Raw genomic sequence first — 16,921 nt, 5'->3', positions numbered from 1 at the left:
AAACAACAGTGAACACTGGGAGAGAAAGGCTTGGTAGGCATTAGAATCGCTATCATAAACTGGCGAATTTTTGGCATGAGGCTCAGGCTCCAGAGAAATACCAGCGCGGAGAACGGGACCCCGTTTAGCCGCCTCCCACTGAAGATTATCAACCCATGTGACTCAGTGACTCGGCATTCAGAGCGTCCACCTCTTGCGCTGTGGTGTTGAGCTGGGTGGCATGCTGACCCAGCACAACTCCCTGCTGCACGAGAGCAGAACTAATCATATACTAAACAGCCAAAAACAAAAACAATTGACAAACCCTTCTGTCAGGAAGCAGGCTGGATTCAGATGCGGGTATAATGAAATCTTTATTTAATAGGCAATAATCAGAACAGGTGACAAGCCCTTCTGCAGACAGCTTGAGAGGACGTTGAATCTCCTGCCACACAGTAGATCAGAAACCGCGGTTGGCACAAGCCGCAATGATGGCAGAGGAGAAGAATCCGGCAAGGCAGGTCACTACACCGAGCGAGAGGGGAGCAATCCACTAACGACCCAGCAGAAACCCAGGGTGGACGAATGCCAAAGGGAACCCTCAGGAATCTGAGCGCACAGAGGGAACAGGAAAATTATACTGCGGCTACGAGCACTGGAACAAAACAAAACAACAATTGACAAGACAGGTGAGCAAGACCCACAAGATAGTCTGAGCTATCAGGATAACCACAACAGTCTGACAAAAGACAGAGAAACACAGGGAACTATAAAGTGGAGAAATGAGAGATAACAAGGACCAGGTGGGAAAACAAGATAAGCTAACGAGCAGAGAAACAAGGAGGGCGGGGAAACAATTACACCGACAACGCGCATGTGGTGAGTTGTCAAACAAGCCACACACACAACAGAACACCCAAAACCCAAAACCAAAGAACAGGTGATTAGACCATAGACCCGACAAAGTTCAAATGATTTGCAATGCTTTGTCACGTTCAGTGAAGATATACGATGTGACAGCAAAAACATGGCAAGTGGACACTGAAAATAGATTATTCAAATGTGAATGGACTAAACAGTTTTGAGAGAGTGAGTGAGTGATACCATCTTTGTTATGGATGTTGGTTCGCAGTGAGTTCACAGTTTTAACATTTGCTTTGGCCTAATTTATTTTCAAGATCTGAGGTAAAATATATTCCATGCAGACATGGAGATCCAAATTTTTTGTTTGTTTATTTGTTTTTAATATACAACAGGCAAAGTTCTTCTGTATCTAAATGCAAAAAAAATCATAATTGTTTAAATAAAAAAGACTACTGGGGGGAAAGAATCTGAATATTTATCTTGTGACCATATTTTAATAATTTTAACAAAAGCAACAATAATATCATAATTGTAATAATAAAAATAATAATAATAATTTATAGGTCAGTGGCCCTTGGCTTGTTAATGTTGGCAGAATTCAGCCATTGGCGAAAACTAATTGAGGAACCCTGGATTAGATCATATATTAATCCTTTCTTGGATACAGAGCAAATTAAATATTGAAAGTGTTGAGTTGTACTCTTTTGGAAGAATTCATTTAATGGAAAAAGTGTGCAGATTCATTTTTCTTCAATGAATTATTTAATGTTTTATCTTTTTGCAGTGAATCACTACTATTCAAAAATTTGGAGTCAGTAAGATTTGTTTTAAATTTTTTATTTACATTTTTTTTATTCTTCAAGGGCACATTAAATTGATCAAAAGTGACAGTAAAGATGTTTATAAAGTTACAAACATTTTCTTTTTCAAATAAATGCTGTTCTTTTGAACTTTTCTATTCATCTGTGAATCCTGAAAATAAACACGCATCACAGTTTCCACAAAATATTGTGCAGCAGAACTGTTTTCAACATTGATAATAATAAGAAATGTTTCTTGAGCAGCAGTTCAGCATATCAGAATGATTTCTGAAGGATCATGTCACACTGAAGACCGGAGTTATGATGCTGAAAATGCAGCTTTAATCACAGAAATAAATTACATTTGAACAGATATTCAGATAGAAAGCGTTTCCAGGTTACGTACGTATCCATGGTTCCTCGAAGGAACAAAATGCTACGTCAAAGTGCTTTGGGAATGCCCTCTGCATGACCACGCTCTGAATCACATGTGTAATCAGTCCAATGGAAGGGCGAGACCCCACGGGTGGGTGACATTATCAACCAGGAAGCTTAAATGCACATGTGGTGTCAGCTTCTAGGAATGAAGCAAGCACTGGCAGGGATGCCGAAAGTATGGCACCGAGATGCAGCATCTCGTTCCTTCAAGGAACCATGGTTACATACATAACCTGGAGACGTTCCTCTTCAGAAACTCCAGCTGTGTCGATGTGCTTTGGGAACGAGAATGCCCATGCAACCAGAATTTCAATATCCCTGCCTGTGTGTGTAGCTAGGGTAAAGGGGAAAGGAAACGCCTGTAGTGGGTCGCATATCTAGACCATATAATCTGACAAAGGTACTGTGCGTGGAAAGACGGACCAAACAAGCGTACCGAGACCTGCTTGAAGAGGTGGTCTCGGTACGCTTTCAAACGAACTCTGGAGCGGTTTGTTTGTGGTGAGAACGTGATCTGACCTCGAACAGACCCAACTGCAAAAAGTTCTGATCATTTTTGGACTAAACCAGCTGCAGTAGTCATTATGGGATGAGGAAGTGTTTGTTGACAGTTGACAGTTTACACTTTAGCATGGCAGCTCGTGGATTAATGCACGCCTCCGCTTGAAGTTACGAGCGATGCCCGCTCGCCGTTTGCAGTGCATCAGAACTTTGTTTTCAAGCCGCATCCGCGCTTCATTATAGAAATGTATTGTTTGCATATTGTGGTGTATACAAACAATGTAATAGATTATGGCCAGGGACAATACCAGCCCGCGCAGTCGTCTCTCCATAGTTGTGTTGTCTCCGTGTTGTTTGCTGGCTTTTCCTCTTGGAATTTTCCTGCACGTAAATTCTGACCAATCGAAAAGCAGTTTAGGAAATACGTCATGGGTGATGTGGATGTTGGTTGTCATGTGACTGCATTTTGGTTCGTTTCAACTGGTTCAGACCAAAGCAATCAGTGTGGTGTGAAAAGGGACCAAAAAAGCTGAAAAATGCTACAATGTATAATTGTTTGCCCTTGATTCGGACCAAATGAACCGGACTAGAGATGTGAAAGCACCCTAGGGACATACCCCACTCAAGTGTATAGAAATACTTTGGCCAGGCCAGGTGCAAAGTCAAGATAGGAAGGAGCCACTGAGAAGGCTTGTAAATCCCTGACTCTCTTTAGAGAGATATCACCAGAAGGAATGTAGTCTTGATAGTGTCCTTCATGTCGGACAGGGTTGACCACAAATGCCTTTCCGCTGCCACCATAGCTGCCATGGAACACCCAATAGCACGGACAGTCTCCTTGGTGGTGCAGAGTGTGAGATTAGCAGTTCTTCTTAACTCTGTGATGTTATCAGAGTTAAGCTCTTCGTCTAGCTCCTTAAGCAGGTCTACCTGGTACACCTGTAACACAGACATTGTGTGCAGAATTGCACCGCTTCCATGTACATTTTGCCCACCAGCACTGTTGTACGCAGCTGCTTGGAGGGCAGTGTCGGAGCCTTTAAGGATGATGCCGCCCCTGGGGACAGATAGCTAGCTAGTGTCTGTTCAACCCAGGGCATCAGCCTGTAGCCACGCTCACTCAACCCTGCCACATTCCCATAATAATCAGAGGCAGGGATGAAAAGATTGGCTGAGAAAGGCCTGGCCCACATCAATCTCCTCGGAGGAAGACAGGCGGAGCGTCGAGCCCTCATCCCGGGAGGAAGTAGCCACAGAACAGGCTTCCAAAATGAAGAGATTAGGCGGATCTGGTGGGTGAGGAAGCAGATGGGGACCCGCCTGTCTCCATTCCCTCCTGCAGATCCAACTGCGAACCGTGACGTCTCACCCTTCCATTGGACTGACTACACGTGTGATTCAGAGCGTGGTCATGCAGAGGGCATTCCCAAAGAGCTTTGACGCAGCTCGAGTTCCTGAAGAGGAACAGCTATTTTAAACAGTAATAATAAATTAAAAAATCTTATTTTTCCAACCCCAGTGTTTTGAATAGTAGTGTACATTTTTAGGCTGATTGGCTGATTTAAATTTGTATTATTTATTTATTTAAGAGTTTTGATACAAACAAAAAGTTAGTGAATATTTCGGACTTGGTTTGAACCAAGAATCTCTGTAATTCCCAGTCTGCTAAAGCATTCCCATTTATCTCAAGGCAAGCACAAAACTCTTCAGAAGTACGAATTCTCCTCTTTGCTCATGGAAACACACATTTTCAGCCAATCGCCTGAGCCTTTTTAGATTATTAGATAAGATTAGATTAGATTCAACTTTATTGTCATTGCACATGTAAGGTACATGGCAACGAAATGCAGTTAGCATCTAACCAGAAGTGCAATAAGCAGTAAGTACAGAATATACAAGGTCTACAATATGGTACAAATGTACAATAAATATACAGATAAGGCAGTATTATGGATATAATTTACAGATTTTTAAATACTATCAGCATGATATACAGATAGGTGTGCTATGAACATACTATACAGATGGATTATGTAAAAGTGTATGTACACTATAAGCAGAAACTATGAACAAATGAACATCATTTACACTAGTGCAATGGACGGTAAAGTGCATAGAAAATATTTCAGTGTGCAAATGGATTACTCAGTATTCTGGATGAACAGACAGTAAATAACAAGTTTACTGTTTTTTTTCATGTTTGTAAATAAATAAATAAATAAAACATATTTATTAATAAGGATGATTAATCAGTCTGTGTGTGTGGTGTGGGGAGCGTTGGGGGGTGTCAGAGGGCAGAGTTCAGTAAGGAGACAGCTGTAGGGAAAAAGCTGTTCCTGAATCTGCTGGTCCTTGTCCGGAGGCTCCTGAAGCGCCTCCCAGAGGGCAGGGGGTTAAACAGTCTGTGGTCAGGGTGAGAGGAGTCCTTAAGAATGCTGTGAGCTCGACGTAGACAGCGTTTCCTCTGGATGTCCTCAATAGCAGGAAGTGGTGTCCCTGTGATGCATTGGGCAGTTTTCACCACCCTCTGCAGTGCCTTGCGGTCAGCAACTGAGCAGTTCCCATACCAGACTGTGATGCAACTGGTTAGGATGCTCTCGATCGCACACCAGTAGAAGTTCACCAGGATGGCTGAAGACAGCTGGTTCTTCTTCAGTGTCCTGAGGAAGAAGAGGTGCTGGTGAGCCTTCTTGAACAGGCTGGAGGTGTTTGTAGTCCAGGACAGGTCCTCCGAGATGATGGTTTCCAGGAACTTGAAGCTGGAGACACGTTCAGCAACCATCCCATTAATGTGGATGGGGTCGTGCATGCTTCCTTTCTTCTTTCTGGAGTCCACAATGAGCTCCTTTGTCTTGCTGGTGTTAAGGAGCAGGTTATTGTCAGCGCACTATGTGGCCAAGTGCTGTACCTCCTCCCTGTAGGCAGTCTCATAGTTGTCACAGATAAGGCCAATCACCGTGGTATCATCTGCAAACTTAATGATGGATTTGGATCCAAGCGCAGGCTTGCAGTCGTGGGTGTAAAGGGAGTAAAGGAATGGGCTCAGCACACAGCCCTGTGGTACGCCGGTATTGAGTGTGATGGTGGTTGAGCAGGTGTGGCCTGACCTAACATGCTGAGGTCTGTCGGTCAGAAAGTCCATAATCCAGTTTCAGAGGGAGGTGTTAACCCTCTGGAGTCGATTAACGCGTATACGCGTTTTGGGGTATTTTCTCCTGATAACCCCGAAAAGAACTTAAGTTACACTTTCAGTTTTGATCGTACAGATAAGAGCAATACATCAATCGAATCTGTAAAGGGTCTACTTTTTTTTGTATACAGACATAATAACAACAAAACTTTGTGCACTTATAAAATAAAGATAACAAACAAGGAGTGCTGTCTGCAGCCTTTGTCTGCGCTGATCTTCAGATACAAATGCATCATTAAAATGAACTGTAACTCTGTGAATACTCAACGAAGAGACATGAGAGAGATATCTATAGAAAGCCTGACATGTCTACTTTTAAACTAAACAAGTGCTGCTGAAAACAAATATTCTGTGATAAAGTAATCCATATGAAAAACAAACGCGATGTCCGTTTTTCACGTCTCCCTTCATTATCTTCTAATGCGACCACGCCCCCGCGCCGAGCGCGCTTTTGAGATTCAAAGGTTTCACTGAAGCGCGCGGCTTTTGAATACGCCCACACAACAGAAGACAACGCAGCGCGAGACTGTTCTTCAAGTTTTTATTATTTTACTGTTTGCTTCGCGATGAGAGGAATAAGACATAATTCACCCCAAAAAGATGTGATGTGGTTGAGGATTTGAGATTTGGATTTCCTCAGAAAAAAGAATGAAGCACTTTATTCAGCAGAGATCATAAACATGAGTAAGTCTCTTTCTATTTATTTATATACTTGTACTAGTTTTCACATAACGTGTAAACATTTTACTAGTTAGACTTTTTCCAAAGGACTTTTTCCAAACTATAATTCCTGACTAAATGTATAATCAAGTGAAATATTATGAAGTTTCAATAACAATATACACTACTATACCATTCAAAAGCTTGATGTAAATAATATAAATGTAACAATAAATGTAACTGTAACAAATGTAACAATCATTGCTGTTCTTTCAATTTATCCCCCCTAAAAAACCTGAAAAAAAATATTCTCAGCTCTTTTCAACATTAACAATAATAATAATAATAATAATAATAATAATAATGATAATGTATGATAATAATAACAATAAATGTTTTTTTTTGTAGAAAATAAGATTGTTAAAAGGATTTCTGAAGGATTGTGTGACTGGAGTAATGATGCAAAAAATTCAGGTTTCAAAGTCAGCTTTGATTGTTCCTAATAAACTGTTTAACTGCACTCACAAGTGAATATTAAATTATGTTGTGGGATAATTAAATATATTCTAAATAAACTACATAAAACATAAAATTATATACATTTATTTTGTCCTCACATTCTTTCTTGTAACTCATCCCTCTCAGTGACACAGCTGACTGAATGGCTCATTATGCAGCTCATTATGCAGGCCTTTGTCTTCTCAGGTGTGAATTCATGATAGTTGACGCCTACTTGCATATGACTTTTACCAACAAAAAGTGTCTTAGAAAATTAAATCAATATATGTTTTCTGTAAGTGAGTAAACAAGATGAGTTTTCACATCATTTAGAAAAAAAAAATTCTAGGCTACAAGCTACAATTCTCAAAATTCCTGGGAACCAATTTTCTGTATGTGTTTTATTGCCTTATTCAAGTGAATTTAACATTTTTAGCTTTCACCTAACCACGCATAACATTTTTTTTCTCAAAAACACAATCATGTACATACATGCTGCTCACATATTATTATAGCCTAGTTTGTGCTGATTACAGTGAGATTAGACTTTAGCCCATTTAGATATTTATAAGAAACTGAAAAAAGCACAAATGTCAGGGCATGACAAAACTTCTCCAGGCCCCAAAAATACCCTTAGACTCCAGAGGGTTAATGTCCAGGTCTCCAAGTTTTGTGGTCAGCTTGGAGGGAATGACGGTGTTAAATGCTGAGCTGAAGTCAACAAACAACACCCGTACATGTGTGTTGTTATTGTCCAAGTAAGCGAGAGTGCAGAGTGCAGCACTGTGCATACTGCATCCTCTGTGCTCCTATTTTTACGGTAAGCAAATTGGTGTGGGTCCAGTGTGGGTGGGAGGCAGTCCTTGAGGTGTGCTAGAACCATTCGCTCGAAGCACTTGATGGGTGTGAGTGCTTTGGGGCGGTAGTCATTTAAGCACATCGGGGAGGAGTGTTTTGGTATTGGCACAATGGATGTGGACTTAAAGCATGTTGGCACAGTTGCTTGGGTGAGGGACAGGTTGAAAATGTCTGTGAAGACCCCAGCAAGCTGCTTTGCACATGCCCTAAGCACACGTCCAGGAATGCCGTCCGGGCCAGCAGCCTTGTCGTTGTTGCAGTTAGCATAAAAGTCATTTAGCTCGTTAAAGAAGGAGACGTCTGTGACCGTTGGAGCGGAGTTGCTTGACTTGTAGTCGCTGATGACCTGGATGCCCTGCCACATGCGTCGGGGGTCAGAGTTGGAAAAGTGTTCCTCTACCTTCAGCTTGTAGCAGTACTTGGCCTTTTTGATGCCCCTTTTCAGGTTAGCCCTGGATTTGCTGTAGGCCTGTGCGTCTTCTGACCTGAAGGCAGTGTTGCGGGCTTTCAGCAGAAATCACACCTCCTTGTTCATCCATGGCTTCTGATTAGGGTACGTTGTGATCTGTTTTTCTGTTGTAACACTGTCAATGGTGGTGTTGATGTAATCCAGTACAGAGGAGGTATAGATATCAATGTCCGTGTGAGAGCCACAGGCAGCCCGAGTAGCAAACATACTCCAGTCCGTGTATTGAAACCTGTCCTGAAGTAAAGAGTCTGCTCCAGTTGGCCACACTTTGATGGTCCTCACTGATGGCTTCACACAGTTGATGAGGGGTGAATACTTAAGGGTGAGAAACAAAGAAAGGTGATCACACTGTCCGAGGTGGGGGAGGGGGGTCACGGTATAAGCTCCATCAATGTTTGTGTAAACATGATCCAAAGTGTTGTCTCCTCTGGTGTGGCAGGAAACATGCTGATGGAATTTGGGGAGCACTGTCTTTAATTTGCAGTGATTAAAAATTCCCGCAACAATAAAAGCAGCCTCCGGGTGAGCAGTCTGTTGTTTACTAATGGCCGCATGAAGTTCGTTCAAAGCAAGCTTGGCGTTAGCATCCGGTAGAATATACAAGATGCCATGAAACTCTCTATAGAAGAAGGAAAGCTAACAGAAATGGAGACATTGGGATACATCTGATCCTGTGAAATACTGTAGTTCTACTTGATTTTTCATTTCCCACAAGCAGGAATGTAATAAAAACTGCTGCATGGAAAATTGCTGGCATTGTAAGAGAGTTCGATTCATGCTCTGATAATCATTCATCTTGTTCATCATAAGATGCTTTATGCACTGCTGCACTTTATATACAAACACTTTCCTCTGCAGAAATTCCATTTTAAGTGTCAAGAAAATGGATTCCTTGTCAAAATAGAATGACATCTTAATTTCACTGGCAATGCATCTCATTACTACAACAAACATTACAGCCGCTTGGCAACCATGAGTGATTGAATGAAGTTGCTGTAAATCAGGATGTGTCTTGTGATCAATTTCTTTTCCCGTCTTTTCTTCTCTCTCAGGCCCATGTATGGTGGCAGGTTTTGCGCGGGCTCGTCTCGCTCTTATAAACTGTGTAACACCGCTGACTGTCCTCAAAACGCCGTGGACTTTAGAGCTGCACAGTGTGCAGAGTTCAACAGCAGACCCTTCCGCGGATGGCACTACAAGTGGAAACCCTACACACGTGTGGACGGTTGGTATACACATGTATTTCTATCGTTTGAGGGGATCTTTTGAAAGAAATGAGCCAGTGCATTTTACAAAAATCTGCGTAAAAACATATATTGTATTATGTTTATGAAGTGAAGTATGTTCAGCCTTCACATAATATTCACCCCCTTGAATTTTTCACATTTTCTTTCTGTTATTCTTCCAAATTGTAACACATGGAAAATTTGTCTTCCTTCCACCACATAATAAATTCAACACATTTATGCACTTTCTTTTTTTTTTTTTTTTTTTTTACATTTTTCACCCCCCACCCAAAGTCATTCGTTTCTACGCGGTCCTTTAGAAATGATTACAGTCATGCATCTTCACGCAGGTATGACTGGAATCTCTGTTCTTCAGCACAAAGTGTCTTGATGCCTTATGATTTAGATGGATAAAATTGGATCAGGTTCTATAACAAATCTGATGTATTTCAAACTATATCATAGTTTTTACCATGTGCTTTCAGTCAATGGATCTTCAAACTGAATTCAGATCGTTGGATGACAGAGCAAGTTCTCATGAAGTGTCTTTCTGTATTTGGCTTCATCCATGTTGGCGTTAATGGAAACAAGTCTTTTAGTTCCTTATTAAAAACAATCCCAATGCATGATTCTGCCATTTCTTCCATTCTTGATTACTTTCCTAATTAGGAAATGTTGCTGGATCCATATTCTTGTTGCTTCTGGAACCACATTTCATATCAACAATTCAGATTTTAGGAATTTGGGTTGAGATTACCATTGTGAAATGCAAATACACTTTAGCATACTCATCAAAAACAAGCACTTATTATGGTTTAGAATGGGGATGGGGCTTCTTCAACAGTCTTGCCGACCAGTTTTTTTTTTTCCTCTGATTGTAAAGCGAGTTAATGAAGAGATTGAGCTGGGACAGAGTTTGTAGTGTTTCTATGAAGATCCAGAGCTTTGTCAGACTTTCTATAACCATTTCCAGCTGTTTTCCTCCTTTCAGCTTGATCTGAAAGTTCCTTGGGCTTCATTAGTTTTGAGACTCAGTGAGTCAGTGAAATTTGACATGCTTTCAGACAATTGAACACAGATGGATTTGAAAGCAACACAGTTGTACCTGGTTAACATATTTTCTGTGATTTCAGAGTTTATGTTCCTAGTGTGATTGAATAGTTTACACAAGTAAGGCTATTCAAACCAATCATATAAGATAGATATCCTATGTAAATATGCTTTAATTTCGGAATGCCACATAGCAGAAATCCAAAGGGGTGAATACTTTTGAATTTACTGTCCACAGGTTATAGGACGTGTGTTTTTAGGGAACCATGCCTGATATTCCTTGTGTGTGTGTGTGTGTGTGTGTGTGTGTGTGTGTGTGTGTGTGTGTGTCAGTGTGTGTGTGTGTGTGTGTGTGTGTGTGTGTGTATGTGTGTTTGTGTGTGTGTTGTTCCAGATCAGGATGTATGTAAGCTCTACTGCTTCGCTGAAGGTTATGACTTCTTCTTCGCCCTCTCCAGTAAAGTCAAGGATGGGACACTCTGCACACAGGACAGCTCCAGTGTCTGCATTGACGGCATTTGTGAGGTAATGTACAATGTTCACAATATTTTAGATAGCAGTGTTGGGGAAAATTACTTTTAAAAGTAATGCATTAAAATATTTTGTTGCTCCCTAAAAATTTAACTAATTGCATTATTTAATTCCTTTTATGGAAAGCAGCCTAATGCATTATGTAACTTTTGCGTTACTCTTTCTCCTCTGGCCTGGGCTTGCTTGTTTGTTTTTAACATAAAAAAGTTATATTTTTGGCTAATGTAAAAGCCCGTTCACACCAAAAGTGAAATGAATAAGCCTTAGGCTGAGAAATGGCAATTCAAAAAGCTCCAACAAACCTTTCAGCTGAGGGCAAAAGAATGGAAAGTTCAACACTTTCCTCTCATAATAAAAAAAAAAAAAAAATAAAAAAAATTATTAAAAAAAAAAAAAAAAATAAATAAAATAAAATAAAATAAAAAGAAAGAAAGAAAGAAAGAAAGAAAGAAATATTACATTTATTTAAATTTATTTTTACAACTTTAAAGACTCTAGTTATTGTATGGGATTAAAATGCATTAAGAATGTTTGTGTTAACATTTAATTTGTGCAGGTTTGCATACTATTCTGAGTTTGCATTTTACTGCTTTTCTTAATTTTGAGGAATACTGAATCTGTTTTTTTGTGCAGGTGAGACATTTAGCCTAGATAGAACTACAGAGAAATCATCTTTACACAGCACACACAACTGCACTTACTCCTGATTTCTCGCAACATGGAGACAAGAGAGCTGTCAGTCAGTATATGGGAAACAAAGCAACTGCCGTTACTTATTTGAAAAAGTAACTCAGATATTTTCACATAAATTAAAAAGTAATTTGTTATTTTACTTGTTACCTGAAAAAAGTCATCTGATTCCTTGACTCTCCAACACTGGTAGATACTGTCTGGCTTTAGTCTAGTAACTCAAAAGTAACTGAGTAATGTGGTGTAAGTAACTTTCAGCTGCAAATGTGTTAAATGCAAAATATTCTTTACTTATGCGTGATGTATTCTCTGTCCAGTGGTTTGTTGAGTTGTAATACATAGCTACATATTATAAAAGCATCATGCTGTTGGTTGTTTTGTTTTCCTCTGGTAATGGACTACTGACACAGTGTGTGTGTGTTATCATCAAAACCAGAGATTTTCAAGAAGATTCATCTGTAGTGAAATCTTCCAGTGATTGGTTTTATGTTTTCTTCTACTGTGGAAATCCCTCTTGAGAGGCAAAGCAATCAAATGCATTTCATCTCAGTTTGGTTCAGAGAACTAAAAAATAAAAACATCTTTCTGAAAACTTTCCTTCAGAATACACATCAGTTTCATATTGTGAGTTTGGATGTTTGCGGTGAAAGAGCCAACTACTATTTAGTTCCATTAAATTTGACTTCAGCTGCTGCATTTCACTGACAGCATTTCAAATCTGCTGTTAAATTAAAAGAGAAATTGTGTTAGAATGCAATAGTGACAAATTGCAGTGGACCAGAACAACTTAAGCTCAGCGGATTTAGTTTAAATAAGCAGTAATGATGAATCATTGGAATCATTTGTCATTTCATGTTTTAGATTATACTTGAGTTGATGACATAAGTAGTTTGCACTGAAAACATAACACACAGAAAATTTTTACACACTGAACATGGACACGCTATTTAGCTGAGAGCATTTGATCTGTGTGTATTTGGACATGCATGTTGAAATTATTACCTTCTTGTGTTTCTTTCTCTAAGATTATCTTTGAAGTTTGGAGCATCTTATACCTCTTTATACACAACATGTTTATACGTGAGCTTGTGTAGCAGTGGTGTGTGGTGGTCATCTGAAATAAAGAGTCTAAATCCCCTGTCTGGTCTTGGGTTTAATGTTTAATGATGGTGGGAAGTCACAAAAACAGCTCAGATCATTATTTTAAGTTCGATTTGATTTGGACATGACAGAAAATGCTGATATCTGAGCAGATGAGTTGCTTTCTTTATTATTAACCCGTTAATTTCCACCATTTTGACTCATTAATCCCAATTTGCGGACACTGGCATTATCACACTGACATCATCGGCCAATCACAGCTCCGTGGAGGCACTTCCTCGTATCTCATGACTTTTTGTCTGATTTTACTGGACTATTATAACTGGAATGATGATTATGAGTGCTTTATTGCTGCCTTTGTGCTTGATTTGTGTTTTCCAGAGAGTGGGCTGTGACAGGGTGCTAGGATCCAATGCCGTGCCGGATCTGTGTGGCATCTGCAAGGGCGACAACTCCACCTGCAAGATCTACAAAGGGCAATATACCAAACAACATTACTTGAGCCGTACGTGTCTGCCTTTGCTCTATGAACACATGAACACCATTTTAATTAGAGCAGGGAAAAATAACGTCAGTTTCTACGATTACATTAAACTATAAAAAAAATGACGCACAAAACCATTTTATATATTTGGATTGGTTTGAATTATACAGTAATGCTTAATAGCTGTAATGTCATGGCGATATATATTTTTCCATTACTTCATTCATACTCAAATTAATTTAATCAATTTCAGCTTCATTGTGTAAGTTATTCAAGATTTGACTTGTTGAAATAACTTAGGTAGTTTTACTGTAATTAAAACCTTTAAAGGTTTTTTTTTACAGTGTACTCATTTTATCCCTATATATATATATATATATATAAAATAAAAATCTATATATTTCCAAACAAATATTTAAAATATAAATTATTTACTTACATTTACATACTGTCGGTGGTTTCCAAATTCATTGTAAAAATATATTTATAAAAATAAATTGGAAATAAAAATGTAAATATTGTAAATTTTAATGTTAGGTTCAGTTTTTTTTTTTTTTTTTTGTGATTATTAAATGCTGTCTGATAAAAATCTTTCTCATATTTTACATTTACATTAAGTCATTTAGCAGACGCTTTTATCCAAAGCGACTTACAAAGTAGAAGCAATCATACCAACGAGAGCAACAATATACAAGTGCTGTGACAAGTGTCAGTTAGTCGAGCACAGTGCACATAGCAAGGTGTCTCTTTTTTCTATAAATAAATTAGACCAATATATACAGAATAGAATAGAATAGAATAGAATAGAATAGAATAGAATAGAATAGAATAGAATAGAATAGAATAGGTGAGTGCTAGTATTAATTGGTCAGGTGATGGCGAAAAAGATTGTGCCTTTAGATGTTTTTTGAAAATGGCTAAAGACTCAGCTGCTCGGATTGAGATAGGCACTTCGTTCCACCAGAGTGACTGTATGCCTCTTTGGGATGGCACCACGAGGCATCGCTCACTTGCAGAATGCAAGCTTCTGGAGGACGCGTAGGTCTGAACTAGCGAATTTAGGTATGATGATGCAGCACCACTGGTTGACTTGTAGGCAAGCATCAGTACCTTGAATTTTGAAGAGAGGTGTGACATGAGCTTTCTTCAGCTCATTGAAGACCACTCTGGCTGCTGCATTTTGGATCAATTGCAGAGGCTAGATAGTACATGCAGGAAGGCTGCGAAGAGAGCATTACAATAGTCCAGTCTGGAGAGAACAAGAGCTTGGACAAGGAGTTGTGTGGTCTGCTCTGTTAGGAAGGGTCTACTCTTCCTAATGCTGTATAAGGCAAACCTGCAGGACCAGGCCATTGTAGAAATATGGTGTGTGAAGCTTAATTGATGATCCATCACAACTCCTGGAAGGAGTTATGGTTGATGAACCTAGCTGTATAGAGAGATTGTGATGAAGTGCTTTGGCTAACACCACGAGCGGTTCTGTCTTAGCAAGGTTGAGTTGAAGGTGATGATCCTTCATACAGCCAGAAATGTCTCTCAGACAGGCTGCAATGCAAGCAGCTACCGTCGGATCATCTGGTTGGAATGAGAAGTAGAGTTGAGTGTCATCAGCATAGAAATGATGGCAAAAGCAAGATATTTCTGAATGAGAGATCCTAAAGATGACATGTAGATGGAGAAGAGAAGTGGTCCAGTCACTGTGCCTTGAGACACCCCAGTAGCAAGAAGTCGTGACTTAGAAAGCTCACCCCTCCAAAACACCCTGAAGGACCCACCAGAGAGGTAAGACTTGAACCACTGGAGTGTGGTTCCTGAGACACCCATCTTCATGAGGGTGGACAGGAGGATCTGTTGGTTAATTGTGTCAAATGCAGCAGTGCAGTCTCAGTTGAGTGGCCGCTTTTGAAGCCAGATTGGTTGCTGTCCAAGAGGTGGTTCTGTGCAAGAAACATAGAGAGTTGTTTGAAAACAACTTCCTCAGGTGTCTTTGCAATGAACGGAAGAAGGGAAACTGGTCTGTAGTTTTTTTAAAAGTGTGGGATTTAGAGAGGGTTTCTTAAGCAGTGGGGTTACCCACGCCTGCTTGAATGCTGTGGGAAATGTACCAGAGTGAAGAGAGGTGAAGAGAGTGAAGAAATGGCCTGAAGGATAGGATCAAGTGGACAGGTAGTAGATGATTGGAAAGGATAAGTTTAGACATGTTGAAGAAAAAGTTTGAGAGTAACACATCCAACTCATCAAAAAGTTACCCAGTTGACCTGTGGGACAATAAATAACTACACAATGGATTGTAACAGGGTGGGTAATTGCATGTGATTCAAATGAACTGTTGCCGGTAAGAGATGGTAGACTATCAAATTTCCATTCTTTTGAAATAAGTAGACCCGTCCCTCCACCCCTCCCAATCGAGCGAGGGGTATGGGAAAAAGTGAAAATAGTGGAGAGGGCTGCAGGAGTGGCAGTGTCCTCAGGTTTGATCCAAGTCTCAGTTAGGGCCATGAGGTCGAGACTTGAATGAGTAGCAATAGATGAAAGAAAGTCTGCTTTGTTTACAGCAGACTGGCAGTTCCAGAGACCAACTGGAATAGAGAGTAAACAAATAAATAACATAGTGACACTACCAACATAAATAGCATTATTCAGCCTCCAAAGTACAATTAGTAATAGAGAAGTGTTAATCATAATAGTAGAGATTTTAAATCACATATCGGGTACAATTGACTAGAACAAGTAGATGAGAACAAAGTAAAGAAGTGGGGGGGCAATACTCAAGTACTTTGTCTGGGTGTCGATGGGTGCTGGACACGAGCGCTGCCGGGACCGCCGCCACGTTGTACTGAGCAAATACTTCCCTGATTCCTTGTAATTGAGTTCAGTTGGCCACGCCTTACTACATATTAAAGGGGTGGTTCTGTGTTTTTTTTTTTTTTTTCTAGGCTTGATTGTGTTTATGAGGTGCAGTCTAACATGTGTTAATGCTTCATTTAAAAAAAAAACAACAACAACAAAAAAACATTATTTTTCACATAATTTACCTTTATTCCACACCGCTCTGTCCCTTCTCCTGTTAACACGCTGATCATTTCCTTCTTTTATGAAGCCCCTCCCTCAGAAATAGGCGATGGGCTCTGATTGGTTAGCTAGCCCAGTGTGTTGTGATTGGCTAACCCTCACCTCAGCGGCATGTGCTCAGGTTGTATTGTACACAAGGGCGTCGTTAATATCGCTTATCAGTTTGAGCCAGATTGAGAAACAGAGGATATTATTGAAGAGGATCGTGCAGAACCTGTGCAAGCACGGCTTTTAATGGTAGGCCTGTGTTTTTTGTTTGTTGTTGTCTCATACTTTTAGATACTCTGTTATTAGTAAATGCTACTGCTTATGTTAGCTTTTAATACACGGTTTTATCCTGATTAAAGCTTTAATACAGTACAGCAACTGCACGCGTGTGGCCAACTGAACTCATTTCAGTTGGACACGGCAGCGCTCGTGTCCAGCGCCCATCGACTCTACCTTGCGTGACTCCACTGAGCAAGAACATAGACTTGAGTATTGCCCCCCCCCTTTCTTTACTTTGTTCTC

The 16,921-nt window shown here is 39.9% G+C and overlaps 1 protein-coding gene across 4 annotated transcripts in view; it reads left to right on the top strand.

Moving 5' to 3' along the window:
* Nucleotides 1-16,921, top strand: part of LOC109106373 (A disintegrin and metalloproteinase with thrombospondin motifs 16-like) — a 93,110-nt gene that overhangs the window by 46,392 nt on the left and 29,797 nt on the right. For all 4 annotated transcript variants that reach the window (XM_042740469.1, XM_042740470.1, XM_042740468.1 and 1 more), the window contains 3 exons: nt 9,310-9,482; nt 10,928-11,058; nt 13,237-13,360. In XM_042740469.1, the coding sequence (XP_042596403.1) occupies nt 9,310-9,482; nt 10,928-11,058; nt 13,237-13,360 (428 nt within the window). The remainder of the gene's footprint in view (nt 1-9,309; nt 9,483-10,927; nt 11,059-13,236; nt 13,361-16,921) is intronic.

This window comes from Cyprinus carpio, chromosome B16 (genome assembly GCF_018340385.1).
Source record: "Cyprinus carpio isolate SPL01 chromosome B16, ASM1834038v1, whole genome shotgun sequence".
In the NCBI taxonomy this organism is placed as follows: Eukaryota; Metazoa; Chordata; class Actinopteri; order Cypriniformes; family Cyprinidae; genus Cyprinus; species Cyprinus carpio.
This window is presented reverse-complemented; position numbering and strand designations above follow the sequence as displayed.